General features: G+C 44.3%; 1 protein-coding gene across 2 annotated transcripts in view; it reads right to left on the bottom strand.

The window, feature by feature from the left end:
* Rftn1 (raftlin, lipid raft linker 1) overlaps window positions 1–27,975 on the bottom strand; it is a 228,238-nt gene that overhangs the window by 88,877 nt on the left and 111,386 nt on the right. For both annotated transcript variants that reach the window (XM_008849972.3, XM_017802421.2), the window contains exon 4: window positions 5,228–5,336. In XM_008849972.3, coding sequence (XP_008848194.1) covers window positions 5,228–5,336 — 109 coding nt within the window. The remainder of the gene's footprint in view (window positions 1–5,227; window positions 5,337–27,975) is intronic.

Raw genomic sequence — 27,975 nt, 5'->3', positions numbered from 1 at the left:
CCAGGCCCTAGGCAAAGACTTCACCTCTGCCAGCTCAGTGTCTTCTTTGAAGAAGATGGTATGGAAGCAGGAGCCAGATGTGTGCAGTGACTAAAAACTTTAAAGCCCTCTTCACACTCAATTCCCATTTACACATGTGTGCCAGTAACACTTGGGAACTACCATTTAGCGGAGCCGGAGCCGAGATGAGGCCATGGCACCACTCTGGTGGCTTGCCATCGTTACTTTACATCTGGCTTATTATTTTGGATGCAGTAATGGCCCTTGCTCTAGTGAGTTTCCCAAGAAGCTCCAGAGAGTGTAAAGTGATCTGAACATTCTTACGAATAAATGTGCAGGCCCTTTATCCTGTAAGGCTCCGTCTCCTTGACAGTTCTCTGGGAACAGGAAATGCCAGAGGGCTCCACAGACAGCCCTGGATGTACTGCTGGGACAACAGCTGGTCGCTGTCCCAAAGGAATTAGGGGGACACCAACATTCTTCCACAGCTTCTGGACTTTCTGTCCCTCGTGCACTTGGCCCGGGACTTGGAAACATAGTCTCTCCAAGTCTTCCTATAACTGCATTTTAAATTAAATTCTGTGGTCCATAATAAATAATTTACATATAGGCTAGTTGGCTGATGCACTACAGGATATGAGGGGGAAAGCAGAATGCAGCAACCTGGATTTAACCACACCAATCAATGCATTCAGGAACTCCTAGGGGCCCACTGAAGGGAAGAGTCATCTTTATACCGCTCTCCTGGCCTCCTGAATCAGGGGCACTAGAGGATGGCTGTAAATGACAGCAGCTTCAGCTAATGCTACAGGACACAGAGAACATGACTTTATTTTTCCTAATTGTAGGAAATAATGAGGTCTCTTTTCCCTCCTATTCATATTTTCTAGCGAAAGTTTCTGCTAATGTAAAACATTTGGTGGGAAAATAATATTGGGACGTTGTTCTTAAGAAAAAAAAAATCGACTTGGTTTGAATTGAATTCTAATATATGAAAAAGAACATGAGCCTAGCTTGCATGATGGAACAAATGACAAAATGAGTTAATTAGCATCGTGTCTGAGGATGGATCTACTTGTCATAGGGACAGGAGCTATTATTTCACACACACAATGACCCAGATAGAAAGTCACAATAGAAAGCGGCAGGAGCCAGAGCCTCATCTCGCCGTTCTCATCTCGGCCTACCTACGAGGCAATTAACGGGCATCACCACTGCACATGTGAAAATAGGGATCAAGGTGTCTATTAAATATTTACGATGAAGAAAACACAACTGGTTTTCAGTCCAGTCCTTCCGAGGAAGCAGCTATGGTATTCTGCCTATGTGGAAATTACAAAAGTTGACCAGTGCCACTGTCTGCCATTTGGATTGCTCTGCTCTGTTAGAAACCATGTCCAGCGATGGAAAGCAGAGGAGGGACAGGGTCCCTCACGATATTTTGTCCTCCTTCTGGTTGTCATGGCCACTGGTCTAGAAACTGAAGCCACAGCAACAGCCAGAAATGCTGATTCCTGAGTCCAGCCTGGGTTCCCTGCCAGTGAGGAAAGGATGAAGGTGGGGATGATCTGCACACAGTGGCTTCCCCAGGGAACAGCAATCACCATGCTGTGAGCTCCATGCTCTAAGTGTCTTCATGGTTAGAGCTGAGTGATTCTGGAATTCACACCTGGAGACACATTCCAGGGCAGAAATCTCAGTACCCAACCCCCACCCAACTTCATATCCTTTTTTGTTTGTTTTGTTTTGTCCAATTAGTGCTGTTCATGTATGCATGGGCTTGGGGCCATCCACTGGAGCATGGTCAAGCTACTAGGAATCACACCTCTAAAGAAATCAGACTCTCTCCCCCCCAGCAGCTGTCAACTGTAAGGAAGGCTTAGAGTTCTTATTAAACATGTAGAATGAGCAGGTGCCGATCATAACCAATTATTGAACAAATCCTCAGACACTGGTATCTACACACTCATACATACAATGCGTGGAAAAAAGAATGCTAGAGTAAGTAGAAAAATGAAAAAGTAAATAAAACCTGTCTAATGCCCTCCAGGGCTTAGACCCCATACAGTCGTCCATCCCCACTTCAGCACTACAGAAGCACAGCAGCCGAGCAGCCACAAAATGGGGTGCTGCCTCCTCAACACTGGATTCAACGGTCTATCACAAAATGATCCTGGTTTCATTAGGATCAAGGCACTGTATCACATGTTAAAAGGAGCACACTACAGAGAGCAGATGGAGGCCCTCTCCTGCATCTTCTCTACACACCCCTCAGCTATCCTGAGCATCTGAGTACAGTCAGTTTCCCCACATTTCAGGTCATTGAGAGAATTCAGCCTCTAGGAGTCCCTATCCAATCTGATTGAAGTATCTGCAAAGAAGATAGCCCTACTTAAACAGACATCTTTGAAATTTAGCAAATCACTTGTGCTCTTACACTAATACATATGTATAAACATAAACAATCCCACCCATTTCTAAATAATCACCTAAATTCTATCAGAGTAGAAAAAGCCTTCACCATCCTGGTCTAGGGCCTTGGTTCCTTCCATGTGAGTGGTCACTCCCAGAGCTTTAGACCCTGGATGCTCACAAACACGGAAGGGAAGGAGCCATCTATCTCATCACTCCGCAGTTCTGCAAAACGCCTCACACTGTTTCCTGTTGCTTTCACTGCTGAGAGCTGGCTCTCTGGCTGTTTCTCTGCCCCTTCCTAACTCTCCCTCCCTTCACAGTGGCCTCTATGATGTTTTGGTCCCATTTGTCTCCTGCCTCCATCCTTCAACTCAGGCCTCGCACACGCTAGTCCCTGTTTGGAGACTCCCTGACCTGTTCCAGTCCCACCTGTTACATCATCACTGACTCCACATCCCCCCATCTCAGTCTCAGCACCTTCCCTGTCATTGGACCACACATACAGCCTCTGCACCTGTGTTTCAGTCCAGTTGCTTCTCATCCAGTGACGCTCCTCTGCAGGGCTTGCTTACCCATCATAACCACAATGAGGTTGTTCTCTGCATTCCAGCACGTAGCTCTATTCCTGGCCAAAGCTGACAAAGAACAGGACTTACTAGCAAAGGGCCAGGAAGATGGCTCAGTGGTGAAGGCACTTGCTGCCAGACCTGATGACCTGAGTGAGTTTCATTCCAGGGAACCACATGGTAAAACAGAATCAACTACTAAAAGTTGTCCTCTGACCTCCACGTGTGCGTCATGGCATACTCACACATGCATGCACACACAATAAGTAAACAAATGCAATTTTTTTTTTTTTTTTTGGTTTTTGAGACAGGGCCTCCCTGTAGCCCCAGCTGGCCTGGAACTCACTATGTATGTAGACCAGGCTGGCTTTGAACTCACAGAGATCTTTCTGCCTCTGCCTCTGCCTCTCAAGTGCTGGATTAAAGGTGTGCACCACCACACCTGGCTTTATAAATAAATATAATTAAAAAAAAGATTTATCTGGGCTGGAGAGATGGCTCCGAAGTTAAGAGCACTTGCTGTTCTTAAAGAAGACCTGGGTTCCCAGCACCCATGTCAGGTGGTTCACAACTGCCAGAAACTCCAGCTCCAGGGGATCCACCACCCTCTTCTGGACTCCAGGGGCACATGCACTCACATGTACATATCCACACACAGATATACATATAATTTAAAAATAAATCTTAAAAAAAAGTCATTAGCAAAACCACTGGCAGTTTGCACCCAAACAAACCACAACCACCTGTAGAGGGTGGGTAACAGTCAGTTACAGCTGTGATCCTCACAGGTCACTCAGTGATGAGCTGCTGGCTGCTGTGTTCCAGATGATAAAGGAGCTGAAAAGTTCCTGTCACCCAGTGATGTCACAACTGTGAGTGTCATATGCAATGCATCCATCATTCATGGGTCTGTAGCAGTACTGGTAAAGCAAACCTACTCTGTGTCAATCATACAGAAATACAGCCCATAATAATATTTGATAATAAAGATCTGTTTCTGGTTTATATATTTACTATACTATACATTTTATCTTTACAATGTATCCTATCTTTGTGTGTATCTGTGTATGTCTGTGTCTGTCTGTTTGTGTGTGTATACATACAACATATATATGAAGTTTACTATAAAACACATGTTGGCTGGGGCTGTAGCTCAGTTTGGTAGAGTGCCTACCATGCACAAGGTCTTCCTCAGCACCACATAAACAAGACACTGTAGCACAAGCCTGTAATCCCAGTACAGGCAGGAGGATCAGAAATCCAAGACCATTCTTAGCTACATAGTGACTTTGAGTCCAGCCTGGGCTATGTGATACTCTATCTCAAAAAAAACCCAAACAACCAAACAAAAAAAATGGATGGTGTACCAGGTCTGCCGCAGTGCACCAAGAGGTCATCTTGAGTGACAGCTGTGGCATGTGGGTGGGTGTCAGCACTTTCTGAAGTTGCTTAGAACACATCCAATCACTCAGTGACTCATAGTAGTACTTTGGAAGGTTACACATAGGAGAATAAGACTCACATGAAGAGGGGCTGGAGAGATGGCTCAGCAGTTAAGAACAACAACTGTTCTTGCAGAAGACCTGGGTTTGAATCCCAGCACCCACAGGGCAGCTAACAACTGTCCTAACTCCAGTTCCAGGGGATCTGACAGCCTCTTCTGTCCTCTGTAGGCACTGCATGACACGGGTGCACTTACCTACATGCAGGCAATACACGCATACACATTAAAAAAAAAAAGACACACATGAAGACAAACTCAGCCCTAGTTTGGAGCAAAGAAATTCCTTCTGCTATAAATGTCATACTGGAACTCAAGTGGACCCTGAAATTGGTTAAGACACCACATACGACATGAAGACAAGTTCAAAACTAGGAGTTTCTGGGCAGATCTGGGCAGATAGGAATTCCTTGAAGGCAGGCCATGCTCCCTGGTACAATGGCATGCTGGTAGCCCCAGGACTCTGGCCTACTCCCACGTTAGCAAAGAAAGGGGACATGTGGTAACAAAGAACCGAGGACCAGGGAGAGGTGAGGTTTGGGGATCAGACCTCTTTGACAGCTTAATGAATCTAGTAATGGGCATGCAGGGATGCCATTCCAGCCCTACAAGACAGGACATGCCTGCCACTTGTTCCAGAGTCATCTAGAGTTGCTCCCTTGGGTGTGGCTGACCTCCCCTCCATCCCCCCACCAGCTCATCTACTGAGGTGCACACTCTGTAAGCTTGTCCATCTGGGTCTCACCTTCTTAGTGAACTCTGGGATGAGTTTTTGGTCTGCCAGGTGTTCTAAGGAGGAGCAACAATCCAATTCCAAGATGTAGCCTTCATTGTGAAGCTCCATCTTCTGAGATCTGGAAAAAAAAAAAAAAGAATGAAACTTGCATAATATTAAAGAAAGAATCACAAGATACTGAATGAAGCCCCCCAGATATTTCCTGAATGTAGTTGACAAAAACAAACTGCTGGGGCTGGAAACATGGCTCAACAGTTAAGAGCACTGGCTGCTCTTCCAGAGGACCACGGTTTGGTTCCCATATGGTGGCTGGTGGCTAACAAGGTTTGTAAGTCCAGTTCCAGGGGATCCATACTGTCTTCTGGCCTCCATGGGCATTGCATGCTCAGGTGCACCTAAATACATGCAGGCAAAACACTCATACACATAACAAAAACCCAGCACAGAACTGGGAAAATGAACAGCAGATCCCAATCTTATCTGAAGAAATATTGACAACTGATTGCTGCTAGATGAGTGTGGTGGTTTGAACGAAAATGTCCCCCATAGGCTCCAAGTATTTGGACATTCTGTCCCCAGATGATGTTCCTGTTGTGTGATGTTTTAGAAGTCATTGCTATCCTGGAGGAAGCACGTCACTGGGGGTGGGCTGAGAGAGTTCTTAAGCCTTGCAGGATCTCCAGTGGCCCTCTTGCTTCCTGTGCCTGCATGATGATGTGAGAGCTTAGCTTCTGCTGCTCCTGCTCCAGCCACCTCCCACCACCATGCCTCCCTGCCATGATGGATTGTAATTCCCCTGGAACCGTAAGCTCAAATAAACTCTTCCTTCTATAAATTGCTTGGGTCAGTGTTTCTATCACAGCAACAGAAAAGTGACTAATACAATGAGGAAGAACTGATCTCCCTAAAACAAGGAACTCTAGATAGGCTGACTAGACCTCAGTGACTAGACTTGCACTGGGGAATGGCTGGGGATACTGAGGACACAGTGGGCCTTAACAAGGATGACAAAGTATATATGGGCTTCAGTGGGGTGGGGCTATGGGAGGGTGCCAGTGGGGATGGGGGTATAAAGGTGATTAAGATTGCTTGAGATGCTCTGCATGAAACACAAAAAAATTCAAAAGCAAATTCAAAATAATTAAAAAACAGCACTACAGAAAAATAGCTTGATAAATAGTTGAAAAATATGTATATATATATATATATTTCTGTGCCACTGAACGACTTCCTAAAAGACTGGGTGTGGCAGCATATACCTGTAGTCCTGGCATTTGGGAGACTGAGGCAGGAGGATTGAGTGTTTGAGGCCAGGTTGCGTGCATGGCAAGTTCCAAGCCAGGCCAGCCTCAGATCTTAAAGGGGATACAGGGAGAGAAAGTAGGACAGAGAAGGAAAGAGAGAGAGGAAAGAGAGAGAAGGAAAGGAAGGAAGGAGGGGGGTCAGCTTAGAGCTGAACTCTATGTAAGACACATCTCTATAGAATATTGTGTATAGAAAGTATGGCTTATATAGTAGATGATACATAGATGTTGAGAGAGGGCAAGAGAGACAGAGAGGCAGAAAGAGACAGAGACACAGAGAGAGAGAGACACAGAGAGAATAGTAATCTACTAGCCCAAAGGGAAAGAACTTAGAAAATTAATTTTTAATAATCCTTAAAGGCTTCAACCCCTACAGAGTGAAATCTGGAAAAATCTACCAAAAGATGCATCAAAGACAGACTGTGAGGGGCTCAGTGGGTGAAAGCACTTGCTGCCAGGCCTGATGATCTGAGGTCTGTCCCTGGGTCTCTCACAGCAGAAGGAGAGAACCAGCTCCTGCAAGTTGTCCTCTAACCTCCACATATGTGCATACACACACACATGCACACACACACACACACACACATACACACACACACACTATAAATAAATGTAGGACTGGAGAGATGGTTTAGTGGTTAAAAGCACTTGCTGCTCTTGTAGAGGACCCAGGTTCAGTCCCCATCTACCAACATAGTAGCTTACAACAACTGTAACTCCAGTTCCAGGGGATCCAATACCCTCTTCTGGTCTCTGTGGGCATTTGCATGCACAGGATACACCTCTCTCTCTCTCTCTCTCTCTCTCTCTCTCTCTCTCTCTCTCTCACACACACACACACACACACACACACACACACACACACACAATAAAATAGCAACATACTCTGTTCCAAAGACCAAAAATGTCAAAAGTATTTGGGAGCTTGTATCTAATCCTTAAAAGATTTTAGGGTTACCTCTTCAGAGGGGAGAATGGAGGGGAGGGAGTGGGCATGGATTTGATCAGAACACATTATAATGCATGTATGAAATTCTCAATAACGTTTTTGTAAAAATTTTTTTAAATCTTTTAAGAATGTAATAAAAAATTAAAAGATCATGAGGCAACTACAAGCAAAAATTCTGGGAAAGCGGAGTGTAATGAAGGGTAGTTAGGGTGGTTAGAGATACAAGCCTTGGGACTTGGGATGACTACAGAGACTTACCAGAGTGCCTGGTTTACCCCACCCTTACATGGCTAGGCTGACTGCTCCCCATGAGACCCTCTCAGACACAGCATATAGCTGGGCCATCAGGAGAAGCATGAGCAAATAACCATGGGTGGCGGGGGACGGGCTCCACTCATCCAGTCACCTCTCTGTAGGCTTCCATGTGCACTAACATGGGCCCGAGGAACCTCTGGAAGCTGTGTGGTGACAGAAATTGAAGGAGAGTCTCAGCACGCCTAAAGCAACACAAGGTGTAACCAAGAATCAACAAAACATGCTCTCCATCTTGGGTGGCTGGCTGTGGGTCTCCCACCACATCCCCTGCACCAGCTGAAGAGTAAGCTGGCCTCCTGAACTAGAAGGAAGCTGCTCCAGCAGAGGCTTGGCTAGAAAATTCCTAAGGTTAATCTTTCAAAATCTCTCTCTCTCTCTCTCTCTCTCTCTCTCTCTCTCTCTCTCTCCAGTATATGTGAATGCATATTTGTTATGATAGTTTAAAAATGAATTTCCAAGGCTCTTGTGTAGCGTGAAAAGCAATTTATGTTTCCATTAACCATCTGGGTGTGATTTACATGAAATTTAAGAGAAAAAAAAATAAAGAGGATTTGGTTTTCTCCAGGTGTGTGACTGTGGTTCAGTAAGCAAACTTCAATAGTTTTTTTTTTTTTTTTTTTTAAAGTTTTAGTGTTCCCTCTAACATATCCTTTCTGGGCTAGCATAATGAGTCGCATACATTTGAAATGTAAAAAACGTAAAAGAACAAACTGATTTCAAACTAGTCAACCTGCAATAAACCAATTCTAACAGAATAAAGCAGCTTGGAACCCTAGCCTTCCTGCCTTAGTGCCTGACCAGAGATTAGACCTGGGTTCTCCCCTTATAAGAAGACAGACAGAAGATTGCAGATTTTTCAAAATTATTTTTATTGTATGTGTGTATGGCCTGCATGTATGTAAGTGCACCTGTATCATGCAATGCCCACAGAGGACAGAAGAAGCCATCGAATCCCCTGGAACTGGAGTTATGGACAGTTGTTAGCTGCCATGTGGGTGCCGGGATTCAAACCCGGGTCTTCTGCAAGAACAGTCGATGTTCTTAACCACTGAGCCATCTTTCCAGCCCAGATTCCAGATTTTAAAAACATTTTTATTTTATGTGTTTGTTTTATGTGTTTGTTTTATGTGTATTGCCTGCATGTGTGCAATGCTCGGGGAGGTCAGAAGAGGGAGTTGGATCTCCTGGAACTGGAGTTAAAAATGGTTGTTAGGCACCATGTGTATGCTGAGAACTAAACCCTGGTCCTCTGCAAGAACAGCCAGTGCTCTTAACTGCTGAGTCGTTTCTCCAGTCCCAGATTCCAGATTTTTGAAAGAGAAGATTTGAGCAAGACATACTGTCACATGTATTATGTGGCATCTCAAGAACCAGAGACTGGGATGAGGAAGAGGAGCTCTAAAACACAAAATGCCAGTTCTTGGGACCTGGGGAGATAGCTCAGTCCTTAAAAAGCTTAAGCATAAAGGCAGGACTTGAATTCGATCCCCAGAACCCATGTAAAAAGCCAAGCCTGGTGGCATATGCTTATAATCCCAGCACTGGGGAGGCAGAGACAGATGGATCCCTGGAGACTTCTAGTCAGCCAGCCAGCCTACCCTAACTGGAGAATCCCAGGTCCCAGTGAGACTCCCTATCATAAGAAACAAGGTAGACAAGTCTTTGAACAACACCCAACATTGACCTGTCTTCCACATGCATGTGCACATATGTACACACACACACACACACACACACATCCCAGTCTTCTGTCAAAGAGAGACTAATGCCAGGCTATATAAAGTTATTTAAAATAGCTATTGAGATTTTCAAATGATTTGATTAAAAAATTGTAATCATTGAAACGAGTCAACATTATACCCACTCATTAAAACAGTCATAAAATAACTAGGGAGAAGATGGGCCTGACTGTAAACATCCTACTGCCCAGTTTCACAAAGAATAATCTTCAGCACAGGAGCTATTAACTACCATGTTTGGTTCTGGAACAAGAAGTTCTGTAACAAGAAAGGCAGCCCTGGTTCACTTCACCCAATAATTAACTCACTTATATCTGAACTGAATGAGCTCAAAGGGTCAACAGGAGCAGGCATTATGAGTTTTCTAGATGAACCATGAAAAAAAATGACCTCTTGGCCTATAGTTTCTTGGAAAATCCAATGCAACGCACATTGGAGGAACACATGAGCAAGTCATCAGCCTGCCCTCACTGTTAGGAATTAGCTCCATAGCTGGAAATGAAAGAGTTATGACTGAAGAATGGTGGCAAGGGAGAGGAGGTGGCCCTTTGACGCCAAGCACCAGCTGCCCTAGCCTTGACATTAGCACGTTGTGAGGTCATAGCTGTGGCCTGGTAGAGGCAAGAGCTGGGTGGAGGCCACCCTCCCTGCCACCAACCCTACGTAGGGGACCACCAGCAAAGCCTGCCTGTGGGGCTACATGACAGTTTCAGGGCTCCTGGGGGGGGGGTAAACATGTGCATTCACTACCTTTGGGTTGGGGGGGCAAGACCTGAGACTCACTTGTACTCAGTGGGCTACTAGACTCTAATAGGCCCCCTGGCACACTGTAGCTAGAGGTCCTTCTACCAGCTTGAAGGAGGCAGTCATGTCCTGGGCTGGCCATATGGCAAGGAACTGAGGGAGGCCCTGGCCTATAGCTGTATGAACACAGTGATCTCTGTCCTGTGTCTGAAAGGAGATACATTTTGCCAGCAACCTGAGGCAGCCTGGAGGTAGGTTTTCTTCCCCATCAAGTCTGATGAGACTAGAGCCCAGGCAACACCAATACTTCAACCTGATGAGCTTGAAAACAGACAAGATGCTCTAGCTTCGTGTCAATTGCTGTGATAAAATACTCTGACAAAAAGTAACTTAGGAGAGAAAGGGCTTATTCAGCTTACAATCCCAGGTCACAGTCCATCATTGAGGGGAAGTCAAGGCAGGAACATAAGCAGCTGGTCACATGACATTCACAGTCAAGGGCAGAGAGAAATAAATGTACACAGGCCTGCTTCCTAACTTGTTCTCAACCGATTTTCTTTCTCATGACAGTTCAGGAGCCTCCGTCTAGAGCACGGTGCTGCCCATAATGGGCTGGGTCTTTCTACATCAATCAATAGTCCCCTGAAGACAGGTTCACAAGCCAACTTGATCTAGATAACTCCTCAATTGATGATCTTTTCCCAGGTGACTCTGGGTTGTGTCAAGCTGATAGCTAACACTAACCAATACCAGAGAAGCTACAGAAATTGTGGTAGTGAACACGGATTGTTGTGAGCCACTAAGCGTGTCATAATTTATCACAGAGCATGAAAACTAATTCAACGCCTGAATAGGAAGGCATGGGAGCTTCCTGTTCAGACTAGGCCTCTCACTGGACAGGCCTAGATCCAGTTAGGCAGCTGAGGGCAACCTCTGACAAGTGTTCCCTGTCCCTGGGAACCACCCTGGGAGCGAGAAGTTGGTATCTCCTGTAGCAGCCTCCAGGGTTCAGAGGCTAGCCACTCAGGGAAACCCAGCATAAGGGAACATGTATTGGGAAGTCCAATCAAGCATCCAAGGAACAAGAATTGATCAGAGGCTCCCAGCTGAACAGCCACTTGCCACTCTCCTGTGGGCAAGGGGAAATGCCATTTACAGTTCCCCAAAGGCGATGTAATTGTGTGGTCTTGAAAAAGGACATGGGAAACCAACAACCTCCCCCTGGACCAAAGCCCAGATGACTTTACAAAAGTTCAGAGAGACACGTAGGTTTAAACAAAAGGAAAAGCAAAGGGTCACAACATCCTTCCGGGGATGCAAGATTGAGGGCCAGCAATGACCTCCCAGCCTGCCTTGTCTGCAAATTAACAACAAATGCGTCAAAGCCTTGAGTGCAGGGCTCATAAGCCGTGACACACACATTTATTCACTCTCCAGCCCAACTTCATAAATCCACTGGTTTTGTGGTTCAGAAGCTAAAGGATCTAAAGCTAGCTAGCGAGGTGTCGTATCTGCTGTGAGCCTTGGGACAATTCACTCCAACTTCCTGGGCTTCAGCTGCTTTCACTGGTAGTCAGGACTGTGGTGAACAGCTGTCTCTTGAGAACTCATGGGAACAAGATACCTTCTCAGGCCAGAGGGAAGGCAGAGTTTTTACTCAGAACTACAGAGGAAGAAAGTTCTAGAAGGGAAGAGAAGAGTTATAAGATGAACTGATCATTAAAATTTTTTTTATGTATTTTATGTGCATGAGTACTCTGCCTGCATGTAAGTGCACTCGTTGTGAAATGGCCACAGAGGCCAGACGAAGGCATTGGATCCCCTGGGACTGTAGTTATGGATGGTTGCCAGCTGCCATGTGGGTACTGGGAACCAAATCCCGGTCCTCTGGAAGAGCAGTCGGTACTCTTAACCACTGAACCATCTCTCCAGCCCCAAACTGATCATTTTAAAAGGATCCTTCCAACCACTGGAGGCACTGGAAGACTACCTCAGTGGACCAGGTAACAGATGCTGGAGCTCAAAGTAGGCTGTTAATGGTGGGAATTAGTGAGTGCTGACTGCTTTTAAGGTAGAATCTTCATGATATCCACATGCACAAGTTGTAGGGTGTGAAAGGAAGAAAGTAGATGAGGATTGACTCTAAGGACTGTTGCCCCAGCAACTAGGAGAATGAAGTTGCCACAGTCAAGAAGGGAGAAGACTGATGGTTCAGTTTCATTTATGTTGAATGTGACATATCCAGCCAACATCCGTGTAGAAACATCCGATGGCAGTTGAAAAATATATTTGAGTCTGGAGTTACAGATGTAGCTCAGTTGGTGGACTGCTGGTCTAGCATGTGCAAAGCTCTGGGTTTAATCCTCAGTACTACATGAATTAGTCATGGTGGTGTACACCCATAATTCCAGCACTCAGGAAGTGGAGGCAGAAGGATCAAAAGTTCAAGGTCATCCTCAACTACAGCACAAGTTCAAGGCCAGCCTGGGCTACATGAGACTATGCCTCAATTTCAAATCCCTCCCCGCCCTCCAGCCTAAAGGACAAGTGGCTGGAGATGTAGATTTGGGGGGTTATCAGCGTCCAGACAGTGTTTAAAGCCTAAGACCAGATGAGATTTTCATGGCATTTCAAGCATTTTTACTATAAAAGTGAGGCAAAGAAGAAAATCAGTAAAGACTACATACGGAGTGATCAGAGGAGAAAGAAAACCAGAGATACGTTATTCTGAAAGTCAGTTGAAGGGAATGCATCATAGGGCTACCCTGTCAATTGTTTCATTGACAAGCTTATCATCTTCTCTCCAATTTACATATTCATTGAAATCCTGAGAGCAATCCATCCTAAGGAAACAGGTCTGAAGGTACCTATGAGAATCCTGCTAGGTTGGCAGACTGTCAAGTTACTATTCCAGGTTGGTTCAGAATACTGAGGTCCTTCAGAAGAAAAGAAAAGTCATGTTTCTAGGTCATATCCCAGAAGCAGCCTTGGGGGAAAAATAGCCAAAGAGAGCTCTGGCCCATCTCACAGCATGGGCCTCTCACTTGTCTGTGGAAATGGAGGGCAGGTAGGTTCTATCTTCAGCCACTGCCAATATTTTTTTTAAAAAGGAAGGGAATTTAGAAGATTGTGCAGAGATGCAGTGCCTTGAACATCATGGGTGCAAGAGTGATGGAGCTGGCACTTAAATACGGGAGCTCTGAGTGATGGAGACAGCAGAGAAGCTGCTTAAAAAGTCTTAAAAAGCCATCAGGGTGTGACAAGTACAGTGTGGTACTCCGGACTGGATCCTAAAACTGACGAAGGGGCTGGGGAGGCAGCTCAGTGGGTAGAGCCTAGCAAGCCTGACAGCTTGAGTCTAGGTCCTCAGAGCCCAGTAAACCTCAGTGCGGTAGCACACGCCTACTTCAGCCCTCCGGGGAGATGAGAGATAGAGACTTTTGGGAAGCTCTCAAACAAATCAAAAGATGAGGACTGACACTGGAGCTTGTTCTCTAACTTCTACACACTCACGCAAGAACAGGTGTACACACACACCAGAGGAAAAAACATGGACGTACACACAAAACCTGTAGCTTAATTAATAGTAATGTACCAAGGTCAACTTCCCAGTTTGACAAATGTACTGCTGTTTGCTGGACATTCACATGATAGATGGTAGGATACTTGGGAAAAGGACATAGAAGAATTCTGATATTTCTATGACTTTTCTGTTTAATCTAAAATGATTCCTAGGCCAGGTAAATCATTTCTTCTAGGGACACTTGAAGGAAGACAGCTGGGAGAGTCCATGGGAAAGCGAAAAATCCAGGAAGAATGACTTTTGGAGGAAACCAAATACACAGATGGGGCTTCTGGTTCTTGGAAAAGTTCTAAAGTACATCCAACTTTAGCTTTCTACACTTACTATTTTTTAAAAAGACTTTAAGCATTATTTTTAAGATTTGTTAGTAGCCATGTGGGTGCTGGGAACTGAATTTAGGTCCTCTCCAAGAGCAGCAAGTGCTCTTAACTGTTGAGCCATCTCTCCAGCCCCTATTTTATTATTTTTAAATTATGTGGATATGTGTGTATCTGTTTGAGGGTATGCACACATGAATGTTGGTACCCATGTAGGCCAGAAGAGGGCATTGGATACCTATACAGCTGGAGCTTCAGGGAGTTGTGAGGGCCCTGACATGGGTAGTGGGGCTGAACCCAGGTCCCCTGGAAGAGCAGTATGAATTCTTAACTGTGGAACTATTTGTCCAGTCCCATTTCTTTTCTTTCCTTCTCTTTTTTTTTGGGGAGAGTGTTATTTTTTGAGACATGATCTCACTATGTCCTACTGGCTGGCCTGGAACTCACTATGTAGACCCCAAACTCACAGAGATCTGTCTGCCTCTGCCTCCCAAGTGCTGGGATTAAAGGCATGGACTACCATGCCCACCCAGCCTCACTTCTTTTTTTGCTAGTAAAATATACATTACAAGCCTGGTATGATGACTCACATCTTTAATCCTATCACTTAGGAGGCAGAGGCAGGCAGATCTCTGAGTTCAAGGCTAACCTGGTCTAACAAGCAAGTTCCAGGTCAGCCAGGGCTATACAGTGAGGCGCTGTCTCAAAAAAAAAAAATACACATTACATTCATCATTTCAATCAGGAAAGTCATCAGTGCACTCAATGTTGTACAGCCATTGAAATTATCCACTTCTACAACTTCTTGGTCATCTCAAACAGTCCCCATTTCCTGGATACTTTATAAGTAGGACATGGGCCCAAACTGAATGTCAACCACTTAAAGAAATGCTTGCCAAACAAACACATGGCACGTGTCCACAGACTTTTCCTGACTGCAAAAAAGAAAGCCAAGAGCCCGTGTGCCACATGCTGAAGTATTTCAAATGTCTATACTACCTGGGCAGAAGTCAAGCTAAGAACACAGAAGGCCATCTCTCCTGTGTCACATTGACCTTGTTACACACAAGCATCAACTTAAATGAAAAACTGAATATACACAGATGGACTTGAACATTTTTGCTTATCAGAGCTGTCAGGCCTGACAAAGACTGGGTTGTCTGTTTCCCAGATGGCTAGAGCATCAAAAATTCAAAGGTACACAAACACATGAGTGAAAGGTCATATGTCAAAGGTCAAAGGTCTTAATCAAAATACACCATCCAGACACCCTGTTTTCATATAATATAAATATGTAGGAACATTTGCCAAGAAGTCTGCCCGCTTCAGGGTGGGGAGACATTCAGTTGGTAAAGGGCTTGCTGCACAAGCATTACGACCCAAGCGTGGAGCCCCAGAACCCACATAAAAATGTCAGGCATGGTGCACAAGGCCTGAGCTAGATCAAGCCATCCAACACTCCAGTAAGGAGTGGGCAGGGCTTGTGAACTCTCACCTCTAGTTAAGCATCTACAGACAGTTGATGGCTTCTAGGGGAGAGTCAGTTTCTTTAAGGGTATGGCTCCCGGCATGCCAACAAGCTCTAGTGGATGGCCCCCATACTCATGAGCAGGGCAGCACAAATTGGACTCAGGAGGTTCTTTAAATAAAAGAGAAAGAACGCAAAGTTGGAAAAGTAGGGGGTAGATCTGGGAGGAATTCAGGGAGACATGGGGGATGAACATAAAATAAATTGTATGCATTTATGAAATTCTCAAAGGACTGATAAAAATATTATATATTTTTTAAAGTCAGGGATGGTCACACACAGCTGTAAACCCATCACTGGGAAGACAGAGACAGGTGGATCCTGAGAGCTTGGTGGCCAGCCAGTCTATCAAAACTGTGAGACCCAGGATTAGTGACAGTTTATGTCTCATAAAAACAAGGTGAAGAGATTGAAGACACCTAACAACAGCCTCTGCCTGCCCCCCACAACCACATGTGCATACACATATGCATAAACCACACATACACACAAAAAGCACACCCTCTCCTATTTTTCCCCAGAGTCCCACTGGGCTCTTTCCCATGCCCATTTCAGGGAGCCATAAGATTCCATGATAAACGTCACAGTGGAAGATGAAAGACAGGCAGTGAGCGCCATCACAGTGGTGTAGGGAAGGGTTATGGCTTGAATGTTGGAGTGGTATGGTATTGGAAGTTGGGTCGTCAGTGTGATGGTGTGGGAGATGACTAATCTTTAAGAGGCAGGGCCTAGTGGGGGTGCTGCCCTTGGGGAAATTCATGTAGCCCTTGAAGACCCTGGTTAAGCCATTATGAGCCGGCTCTTATGAAAGAACAAGATTGGTTCCTCCCTGCTCTCTTGCAGCTGTCCCCCAACCAGACCTCTCCTCATGCAACCCTCTGTGATGTCACTGGATGATATGAGAGATCGGTGGGGCTCTCACCAGACCTGGTGCCATAATTTGGATGTTTAGTCTCCAAAACTGGGAGATTAAATACTCCCTTTCTTTATAAAGTACACAGCTTCACATATTTTGTTACTGCAATGGAAGGCAGACCACTACAGAGGGACAATGAGATTATGGGAAACTGTGATACACTTAGCAGTTTATACCCCAGCCATTGCTAGGAATTCCAGACCAGGGATGCTAAAACATCTAAAATTTATAAATAAGTCATTAAATTGTATTTTATATCAAAATTTTGGCTCCAGACAATGTTTTATCTAATGTCATATAGGCCTACAACTTTGGGATTGACTCTGACCATTCACCACTAGTCTGTGGCCTCTGGATTAGAAACACAAAGGTCCAAGGAGAAACACTGGCAGCTGATGAAAGTGCGGATAAGAGCTGAGGATTTATCCAATTGTATCATAGTCAAAACAAGCAGCTCATAACCATAAGGCAGATACTACATCCATCTTAATGATTCAACAGATTCTTTCTCTGGAAAGCTAGGGGCCATGGTCAATGCACTTTGCTGTGGTGATCCTGCTATCACCACAACCTGGGCACAACCCCCTCCAAGCCAATAAAAATGCATGCTTCCCAGTAAATGTGCTGCATTAAATATTTGAAACTACTAGAAGCAGAAGAGTGAAGCCTCAGTTTCTTGGCACTAAATAAGAATAACTTGTAAGTTGAACTCATTTGGGTCTTGTGGACAGATGTAATCTCCAGCAAATAAAAACGAATGCCTCTGTAAAAAATTATAAATGATTCCTCTAATAAGCACATGACAGACCTATGAAGTACATGACTTTTAAGTAACAAACACATAACAGATTTCACTTCAGCATCTGAATCTTAAATCACTTCAAAGGCCATGAGTTTAAACATCACCCCTTTCCCTAAGAGAAGTGCAGCTTAAATCTCAGTCACAGAAAGGGGAGAGACATGTGGCTTATCAGGAGGGCTGTTTGCTTTGTTTTAAATAATCAGAAGAAATGGTGAGGGACACCAGCTTAGACTACTATGCACTTCCCCAGCCAGAAACAAGTTACTAAATGTCAGCTGACAGAAACAAATTCTTTCTCTCTGGGAAACAGGAAGAAATGTTAAAGAACACCCCCCCACACATCCATTTTTTTCCCCTCCAAGGCAACACCAGGTTAAAGTAGAATGACCAGAATAGCTTGTTTTAAAGAGATAGTAGAAAAAGAAATGAGCTACAGAGCTGAAAAAGATTTGTCAAAGAAAAAAAAATAGATTAGTTGTACTTCCATTAACTTACATCTAGTGGTAGTAGGAAGATCTACTTTGCTATCTGTCATATGCGTGACTGCCAACCGCATGTAAGAAACTGACCAAGTTAGATCCTGCCCACCAGAAATGCAGCATCTTAGGGCTAGAGAGACAGCTTAGTGGTTCAGGGAAACTACTGCTCTTGCAGAGGACCTGAATTTGGGTCCCAGTATCCATGTCAGGTGGCGCACTGTAACTCCAGTTCTAGGGAGATCACAGAAGTGCCCTGAGAGTCACTTCCAGTTCCAGGGATCAGGAAATATTTTTTAAAAGCGAGGACCATAAAAGCCGAGTCTTAGAGGCTGTGTGGAAAGTAGTTGCCGGGCCATGGATGAAAGGGCACTCTAGGCACTGAAGTTCTGGATAGGAAACAAGCAGGAGTTATGTCATGGAAATAATAAATAGTTCCATTTGGCAAAGACCTATGGAGGTGGGAGCTGCTTGTTACTCAGCTGGGTAGTTATCAGGACCTAACAGATGCATAAATTAATTAATTCACTGTTGGAATAATCTGATGGAGGGCTGACACTCTGGTGGCTAAGGAAGATGACTAGGAATCAGGGTTGCAAAGAAATAATGCAGTTGACTTCATCCTGACATAAAAGCATGTCAGGGTCAAGTCAGAAGATCAAGCAGGTGGCACAGTGTATGATGGACGAATTATGACAAGATTTTCATGGAGTGGTAAGTAGTCAATCCCAAGTTGTAGCCCTAAATAACATTAAAAAATTGTCTGACATAAAATCTCTCGATTTTAGGCATTTTCTATCCCTGTTTTTTCTGGGGATCGTAGGAGGAGAACAAACCACGATGGTCCCAAGATGTTCCCTTCTAGAATAATTGGGAAAAAGAATTTCCATAATTTTTATAGTCTGTCTTTACAAAATGAACAAAATCTACAAAAATGAAATGAGACCATTTGAGTTCAAAGTTTCCCCTAATAGTGAAGCTTTAAAAATACTTGGGGGAAAAGAGCAAATAAACAAATTTCTGTGACTCTTTCAGCAATGTACTTACTAAGACAGCTCAACAAGAGAGCTCCAAGGAGGAAGGCAGAAGGAGAAATAATCCCTCCATGCTCACTGCTCCTCCTTCTGATTTTCCCTTCCTCTTTCACCAACAGACATTTACCACTTCTGTTGAAGAGGGTTTCATATCTATAGGAACATTCTGGAAATGATGGGAGCAGATGTGAAAATGACGCTGTCACCACACACTCTCAGGGAGCTGTGCACTGCCAAGTGGGCTCCCGTTACAGGGGAACAACTAACATCCTACACTGCTACTTGTTCTAGAGAAATCTTGCCACATCCTGTCTCTGGGGTTACAGTCAGGGCTGGCTCCCTGCTAGATAAACCACCCAATAGGCACTGCAAGGAGTTCACTGCTCGCCTTGAAGGCCAAGTAAACAAAGACACTTTATCTCAGTGCTCTCTGTTCAATATAACCAAAAGAATTTCAGCCTCTAGCAAGCTGACTACAGGGAATGGGATTTGGGGGAAAGTGCTGCTCTCTGTGGAATCCTGCAGACTCCTAGGACAAACAGAAAGGCACAGAAAGAATGGATAATCATAATAATGAATAGTTAAGAACATTTTATCACAAACAGAACACTGAGTAAAAACAGGTCTCACTGACATTTACTGGTTCAAAAAAGGTCCCATATCTGCAAACAGAAATATCAAGGATCACCACCCACGGGCAGTCCCCAACAGCGCCTCACCAGCCACAGCCAGTTGAGTGACAGGACGTTTTCTCTGTCTGCACTCAATCACATGTCCCAAGTTCAAGTTTGCTTACTGTTCCTGCTTTTCTAGCTCTTCTAACTTCACCCTGCACCTGACTGAGACAGGGACAGGGGATGGTAATGTCCTACGTCTGTAGCACCTGACAGGCAGCTACCACTGCGATGTACCTAGTGCACTGCAGTGAAGCTTTAAGGTTTAATCAATTTCAGTTTAAACGTGATCATGGCCAGTGGTTCCACTGTAGGAAAATACAGCTTAATGCTATTCTCAAACTTGAATGCACCCACAGATCATCTGGAATCTGCTAAAATGCAGATTCTGGTTTTAGATCAGGATGGAGCCTGAGAACCCAAAGTTTCTTGGGAACTCCCAGGAGATGCTGATGCTGCTGGTTCATAGACCACACTTAGCATTGCGACTCTCTCTCTCTACCTCAGGAACCAAGGTAGGACCTTGAGGCTGCATGGGCTGTTTGTCTCTACTTTTTTTTTTTTTGATCACACACTCCCTCAAGAAAAAACTCAAGCCTGGCATGGTGGTACATGCCTTTAATCCCAGCACTTGGGAGATCTACATATTGAGGTCTGGGTCAGCTGAGGCTACAGGGAGACCCTGTCTCAAAAAAGAAAGAGAGAGAAAACTCAAACACCACATTAACATCTCACATATGCCATAAAACAAACAAAACAGAAAATGGAGAGGATGAGAAACAGATGAAATAAGCATTATTCTGAGATGATCACATTAAGTTCCTATGATTAAGAGCTAGAATCTCAAGGCATAATGTCTACTTGAAATGAGGTTCAGTATGAATGGTAACAGAGGACACACTTATTTCCAAACGTCTTCTTGATAACTCCACGTCTCTCTAAGTTGACTCTCAATAGACCAGGTGCTTTAATCTCACTCTGTGCCCCCACAAAGCTCTTACAAACAGCAAGAGCTAGGTAGCAATCTCCATGTGTGTCTGGGGGTGCAGGATTTTACAGTATTGGTATTCTTAATCTGCAGTCATTTTACAAGATTTTTAAGTCTCAATCTGAAGTTATTTTATAGGATTTCATGAGGGTTAGTTTAAAAAATTGTGTATAAAATGGGTTTCGTTCTGACATTTTTATACATATGTATCATTATACCTTGCTCACAGTCATCCCTATATCGCCCTCCCCCATTTATCCCCTCTTCCTGGTGGTCCTTTTCCTCCTTTTGTCACACACGCACACACACACGCACACACACACGCACACACACACACGTGCACACACGCACACACACACGCACACACACGCGCGCACACACGCACGCACGCGCACACACACACACACGCGCGCACACACACACACACACACATTCTGCACATAAGAGTAAACATGAGGGGCTTAAGAGATGGCTCAAGTGGTTAAGAGCACACACTGCTTGTGCAGAGGACCTGGTTCGGGTCTCAGTACCCACGGAGTGGCTCACAACTGCTTGTAACTCCAGCTCCAGGGGATCTGATGCCTCCATAGCCAATACACACATGTGCACATATCCCCCCCCCAAACACACATAAACACATACTTAAAAATATCAATTTTTTTAGAAGAGAAAAACATGAGGTATTATGTGCTCCCTCACATTATCATTGAGGGGTATTTTAGTTAAAATATAAATATTTCACACATCAGCTTTTCTGAGAGCTCAGCTGAATGTGTTCCTTAGAGCCCAGCCATCTCTAAAGATCCTTCCTGCTCAATACAGGATGAACAGGTGACCTTTGACCTTCACACTAAACCAGGACACCCTCAACCTCAACATTAGTCAACTAAATTCCTGACTGGTCACTTGATTTCTCTAAGTTTTCAATAAAAATAACTACAAAGGCGAGTCTCAGTTCTTCAGTACTGGGTGAATCTCTTGTCACAAACCACTGGCCCAGCAGCACACAGACATCTCCAAAAGGCTGTAAAGTGCTAAACAGTTTACTTCCAACAATACTATTGAACTCTGTGTTCTTGAAAATACAAGGTGAAAATTATTCTCAAATTAGTATGTTAACATAATTATAGTTTCATCGGGTTTTACTGTGAGCCACAGAAAATTACTTTAGGATCCATATGGGAAAAAAATGTACAAAAGTGACCAAGGGGGCTGGAAAGATAACTCAGCAGTTAAGAACACAGGCTGCTCTTGCAGAGGACCCAGGTTCAATTCCCAGTACCTACATGGCAGCTAACAACCATCTGTAATTCCACTTCTAGGGGATCCAACACCTTCTTCTGACCTCTGTGAGCATTGCACGACATGGGTGCACCCACTTACAAGTAGGCATTACATTCAAACACATAAAAAAACATAATTAAATAAAAAGAATAAGTAATTTTTTAAAAGTGGCCAAGATCCTGAAGAATAGTTTCTTACTGCCAAATATACCACAAGTTTATCGTAATCCAAATAGTATGGCATAAGGGTTGGGGATGTAGTTCAGTGGTAGCGCACGTGTGTAACAAGCCATGAGACCCTAGGTTTGATCCCTAGCAGGGGAAAAAGATAGAGCAAAATGCCAGTAAGTAATTAGAAGGAACAATAAAGCCCTGGGGAATAGATTAAGGTACATATGAAAAGTACACACTACATTAAAGTGCCATTCCACTCAGTGGCAAAGTTAGATTAGTGTAATAGATGGTACTGACAACATAGCTTCCTAGAGAAAATAAAGTTAGAGGCACACCTCACACCTTAACTTCAACCCACGGGTTCTCACCTGGGAGCAGTTTGCCTATTGGCAGATGTCTGGAAGCACTTGTGGTTGCTACAGCTTGAGAATGGGGTATTGGCTGTAACATGTGGATGCCAGGAATGCTGCTAACCAGGCCCCCGAAGGCCCAGGGAAGTCCCTCCCAATGAATGATCTGACCCAAAATGCCAAGCATCAAGGTTGAGAAGTTTTACCCTAACCTTTAAGCCCCAACCCCACTGCTAACTCCAGGGACTGAAATGGTATTAGTAGATAAACTCCAGCAAGGCTCCTTGTTCCTAGTGCACCGTGATGCAGTTCTCAAGGATTCTGGCCAGCCACAGCCTATGGTAGCTACTGTGGCTGTGAAAGATGGTAGGTCATACAAAGAAGCACCTGCAAACACATCAATGTTCTTCATGAGGCCAAGTAGATTTTTCCTTCCTAGTAAGATCTGGGTTGCTATGAATGGTAAGTTGGGGACTTAAGCTACACAGGTTTGAAAATGAACATTTCAAGAATGTAAGTTAGGTGTGTTATAAACTCCTGTGGGGTGGCAATGGTGTTCACCTCTTTCTTTCTAACAGAGGCCACCACTTTAGAAGACACACACTGGCACCTCACAGACACATTTTCATTTTGAGGGAGCAGAGAGAAAATAACCCACTCTTAGCCCAAGAACCATGCTCTGAAGAAAGTGACCAGACCCCAGCAGCCAGTGGAATGGAGCATTCTGGGAACATCAAACTGTCTGCAGCAGTAGATTTGTGTCTATACCTGCCCAGGGATGAGTAAGGCCTCTGCTCTCAAGGCCTCTCCACAGAGACCAAGGATGCTACAAAGTCTGATGGGTTCCTGGACTTCTCTGAGGACATTTGCATGAGCTGCAGAGCCTAGGAGGCCAAAAATGGAGTATTTCTACACTGTGAGCCTCAGGGACTCTCTACACACACCCTCCCACCCAGGCCATTTCAGAGCTGAGAAGTCATTAATAAGCCCTCTGCCTCACTTTCCTAGGATATAAAGTGAGAAGTTGGTGATAAAGGAAGATGATAGTATCTTTAAGCCACAGAATAGCTAACTATGAAACCTCTGTTGAACACGTAATAACGTTTTCAACCAATATTAACAACAAAAACCACCATCATGAGGACACAGTGAAGCTTAATTATAATACTTAACACATCCAGGAACTCTGCTTGAAGCAGAGTGCTCCCAGACCCTCAGAGACAGGTGGTGCATGAATACGAGGTTCCTAATTTGGTTTTTAAAGTCTTTGTAGCCATTTTCAGTCCTGGCTCATGGTCGATGAATAGAAAGTAAATGAAGCGACGATCTTCACTAAATCATATTTATAGCATTTACCTTGATGCAAAAATGGTTCCGTCTTCCAACCATTTAAAATATTATGGAACACAGTTGGGTAGATTAGAGAGATAATCATCACATCAGGATCTGCAGCATATGCAAATCACTGATGTCCTTATACGCATCTGAAAGTTATGTCTCACTTGCTTCGGTATTCTTACTGAAATATGTAAAATCTAATTAGTGCCGGTCTTTTCCAGATCTCACCATTGGTAATGGCCGTTAGATTGACAGACGAGGAAAGATTTAGAAAAAAAGGAGTTTGTCAAGAAGGTTTAAAGACCACCCGAATTCATAAATATAATGTGGAGAAGACATGTAAATCCAAAAATCTAACACTTTAAAATCATTTGCAACTAAATTACCTATGCTGTGTGCAGACAGCCTTCAAACTCCTATCTAAGTGTCCCTCTGGTCCCCTGCAATGCCACAGAATAGATTTTCCTAGAGAGTCCATTTTTATTTTAATATTGCATGCCTGTGTAAGAGGAAGGGGCCTTATTTATTTTAAAACAAACAGACGCTTCAGGGTACTGTGACATTCATATATATTTTAAGATCAACAGGAAATTTCAAAGAAATTTAGTGCTCATGCGTCTGCAGGCAGGTTACCTGCGCGCTGTTCTCTGCCATTCCAGAACACTTGTGGGGAAAGATTGGAAACGCTCCTATGCTAATGTGACAAAAAATAAAAATAAAAAATGTTGGGGAAGACACAGGCAATCAAGGCCAGCTCTGAGACCAGGGGAAATGAGCTCTCACGCAAACCAAGCACGTCTCTTCTACTCGCTCCACTGGGACAAAGGCCGACACTTTGGAAAAAGAGAATGAGAAAGCGAGGCAAGACGTTTAGGGCTGTGGATTGGAAAAAACCTCTTTCCCCAAGAGAATGTGGCTTAACACTGGCATATTAGAAGGGAAAGTGAAAACACAATCATTAACAGGGAATCCTGTAACTTAGACACACCAGGAAGGGTGTCACTCCAGAGGCAGTCCTGGAAACAGGAGGGATAAATTAGAGAAGGCTGGGTGTCGCTGGACAGCTCCTGGAGGGGTGAAGGGTTAGCAGGGAGCTAATCAGGTTTGCCACAAACCCCAGGAAGCTGAGGCACCAGTGGGCACCCTTCCTATTTCTGAACCCACAATAATGACCTCCACACTGGACGCCTGGTTATTTATTCCCTGCTTTGATTTAAGAACCAAGCTTCCAATCTACCTTCCTGGATTTCTCTGCTCTCTACGAACAGGCCTGGCACTGAGGTTCCCCATCACAGTAACATGTGTCAATCACCACCAAGCTCAGCATTTACTTTCTCTATCCTGCATGTGAGTCCAACAATCAGCTAGCTCCAGGCTGATCTCCAGCATCTCACATGAACATTTTCTAGGGCACACCTAGGGAGATGCTTCTACCCCCTGTGTATGTCCCTTAATTATGAAGCTTCTTTCTAGAAGGACTATAATTCTCCCAAGAGTCAAAGTAATTGGTAAAAATTAGACATAAAGAGACATGAGTCCACTTAAAGGGTATACTTGTGACTATAATTTTTAAAAGAATTTTCTCTTTAGTTCCAATATAATTTTGCGCTTTCCCAATTTTGCCCTTTTCAAATGCCAGAGAAAACGTTCCTGTTATCTTGTGGGCCATAAAAAGGCATTGTAATGCACTCACACTTAAGGTTCACAAAGAGTTCCTTTCCTTTGAAGGCCAACCTTTGGGTATCTCTTAAAAAGAAGGAGTAAAAAATAACACATAAATATCCTGTGGAAAAATCACTGGTATTCTTGCCCATGAAAGATGTGTGTGCACGTGCCTGAATGTCTGTGCGTTTGTGTGTCCCATTACTTGCAGTCCATGCTGTATGGCTGTATTATCAAGACGAACTCCAGGTACTGGTAAATAAGTAAAGCCAAATACAGCGTCATTTTGTGATGAATTTATGATTCTTCAGTGAATGGTTATAGCTGCCTTCCAGAGCATGGTTTCAATATTTAATATTGTTCTTATTTCAAGATATTTTTAAAATTTTCATTTATTTGTACCTGTGTGCATCTGTGTATCTGTCATGTATGTGTGAGTGCCCATAGAGGTCAGAAGAGGTCGTCAGATCCCCTCCCTGGAGCTAGACTTATATGTAGTTGTGAGGAACTCAAAGGTGCTGGGAACAGAGCTTAGCTCCTTTGGAAGAGCAGTATGTGCTCTTAACACTGAGCCGTCTCTCTGGCTGCAAAGGCATGATTTTACTTGACTCTGTTTAGGAAAGCTACTGAGCAATGCCTGCTACCACCCACAGGAGATGACGAGTCTCCAAAGATGAGGGAAGATTCAACAAAGAGGGAGGGAGGCAGGCCCACCTGTAGATCACAGAGACAGGGAAGTCCAAAGACTGCTGTGCATGAAGTGGAGAACGGGCCTCAGAAGGCACGTAAGGTACGAATCACAGTGAGTATAGCACAGACACCTCAGTGGATCCAATATGGTGGCCAGCAGCATGGGTGAAAGAGGCAATGTTTGAGAGAGAAATGTATTCACACAAAAATCAAATTTCTGGCTTTTCTTGGGGGGGGTATAAGAGATGGCAGCATCAGGCTGAGTAAGGCACTGGGTCCCCATTTCCCCAGAGTCCTCACTCACTGAGGCTGGTGCCTGTAGGCATGTGTATTTGCAAGCCTTGTCTTAGAAGGAAGGATTGTAGACGCGTCTGAAAGGAGAAATGAGGAGGGCTGAGGACTCCCTGAGCTCTGCTTTCCTGGAAATTGAGCAACAAAAAGTCAAGAGAACAGCCTCTCTCAGCATCGCTTGACACCGGGTGGCCGGGGCTGACTCATTCCACAATCTGTGCTGCCCGTAAGTGCTTCAGAGGACAATTTGCTGACAGGGTCTGAGGAAAGTTTCTCAGATCCCAGGCATATGGTTGATTTGGAATGAAGTCGCTCACTGTGGCTCCTGGCAACCCAGTGAATCTTTTCAAAAGGATTGTGGGAAGAATCTGGTAGACTGAGGATCGGCAGCCTTAGCTAAGTCAGTGGAGGGAGCAGGGGCCCAGTCCTTAAAGGCCAGCAGAGGCTTCCCCGCAGCCTCCCTCAATCTTGTGCTAGCTTCAGGTCTCAAACCTCTCCTGTCTCTTCTCCATGGCTTCATGGACCCCGCATTCTGTTTTCTCAGTCTGCAGGCCAGGCTCCATGACAGGAAGGCCCTACTTATTATAGCTCTCCCCATTCAAATCTATCCACCACTCCAGATCCAAAGGAAACAAGGGCCTCAAAAGTCCCCAACCACTGACAAATTCGTGCTAGAGATGCAAACCATGGCCTGTGGACTAGCTGGTTGTCACCATAATTTGTATGTAGTTCCAGCCCCTTGAAGATAAATTTGTTGAGAGCTAGGTTGGCTCCTTAGAGTCAACTTTTCAGAGTAAAATTACACAACACACACTTGTCTTAGAAATTCAATGAAAAGGAGGAATATTTGCTACTGCAAAATAGTGTCAATGATCTTGATCAACAGGTAGATGGGCCCCAGAATGATCTCGAAAAAGATGAAGGGAGTTCTTGGTTCCCAGTCTCAGCCCACAGATACCTCTACTGATGAGCATCTCACCATCATAGGTAGAAGACTGGGCTGTAAACACAAACCAAGCCAGCTTAGTTTGCCCCCAAGGGATTCACAGCAGTAATCTGATCTAGACCTGAAGGAGACCAGGTAGAAAGATGAGCCGGTATTACATTTCATGGGAACTCAAAAAGACTGCCAAGGGCAATTTTTACTATATGCATCAGCTTTAGCTCCTCTGTGAGTCTAATCCCCTAGGCCAAAAGGTACCCATGCACTAAATGTCTAGTCCAGTACTGTGTTAGGCATTACTCCAGGAGACCTGGACCCAAGTAGCTTGAACCCACCAGCAATGGAAAAAAAAAATCATTACAATGAACTGGCTCTAAACAAGCTCTGTGTGTGAGCTACAACTCAGTGACTGGGAAATGAGCATCAATGGTGTATTTTGCACTTCCATCTAAAACTACCTAGAATTAAATCACACTCATAAAACACCAGGAGTGACATTTTAATAACCAACTTCTCTTAACCTTCAAGTTTTAAGATTTTTGGCAATTCATTCTTAGCAAAACTGCCCAGGAAAAATAAAAATCAAGGATAACTTTACACTTAGAATTCTGCAGAAATGCAACTATATTGTCTGTTAAAAATCACTAAAATCCAGAG

The sequence above is a fragment of the Nannospalax galili genome, unplaced genomic scaffold (genome assembly GCF_000622305.1).
Source record: "Nannospalax galili isolate Female #2095 unplaced genomic scaffold, S.galili_v1.0 scaffold364, whole genome shotgun sequence".
NCBI lineage: Eukaryota > Metazoa > Chordata > Mammalia > Rodentia > Spalacidae > Nannospalax > Nannospalax galili.
The sequence above is the reverse complement of the archived record's forward strand: the minus strand, read 5'-3'. Positions and strand labels throughout refer to the sequence as shown.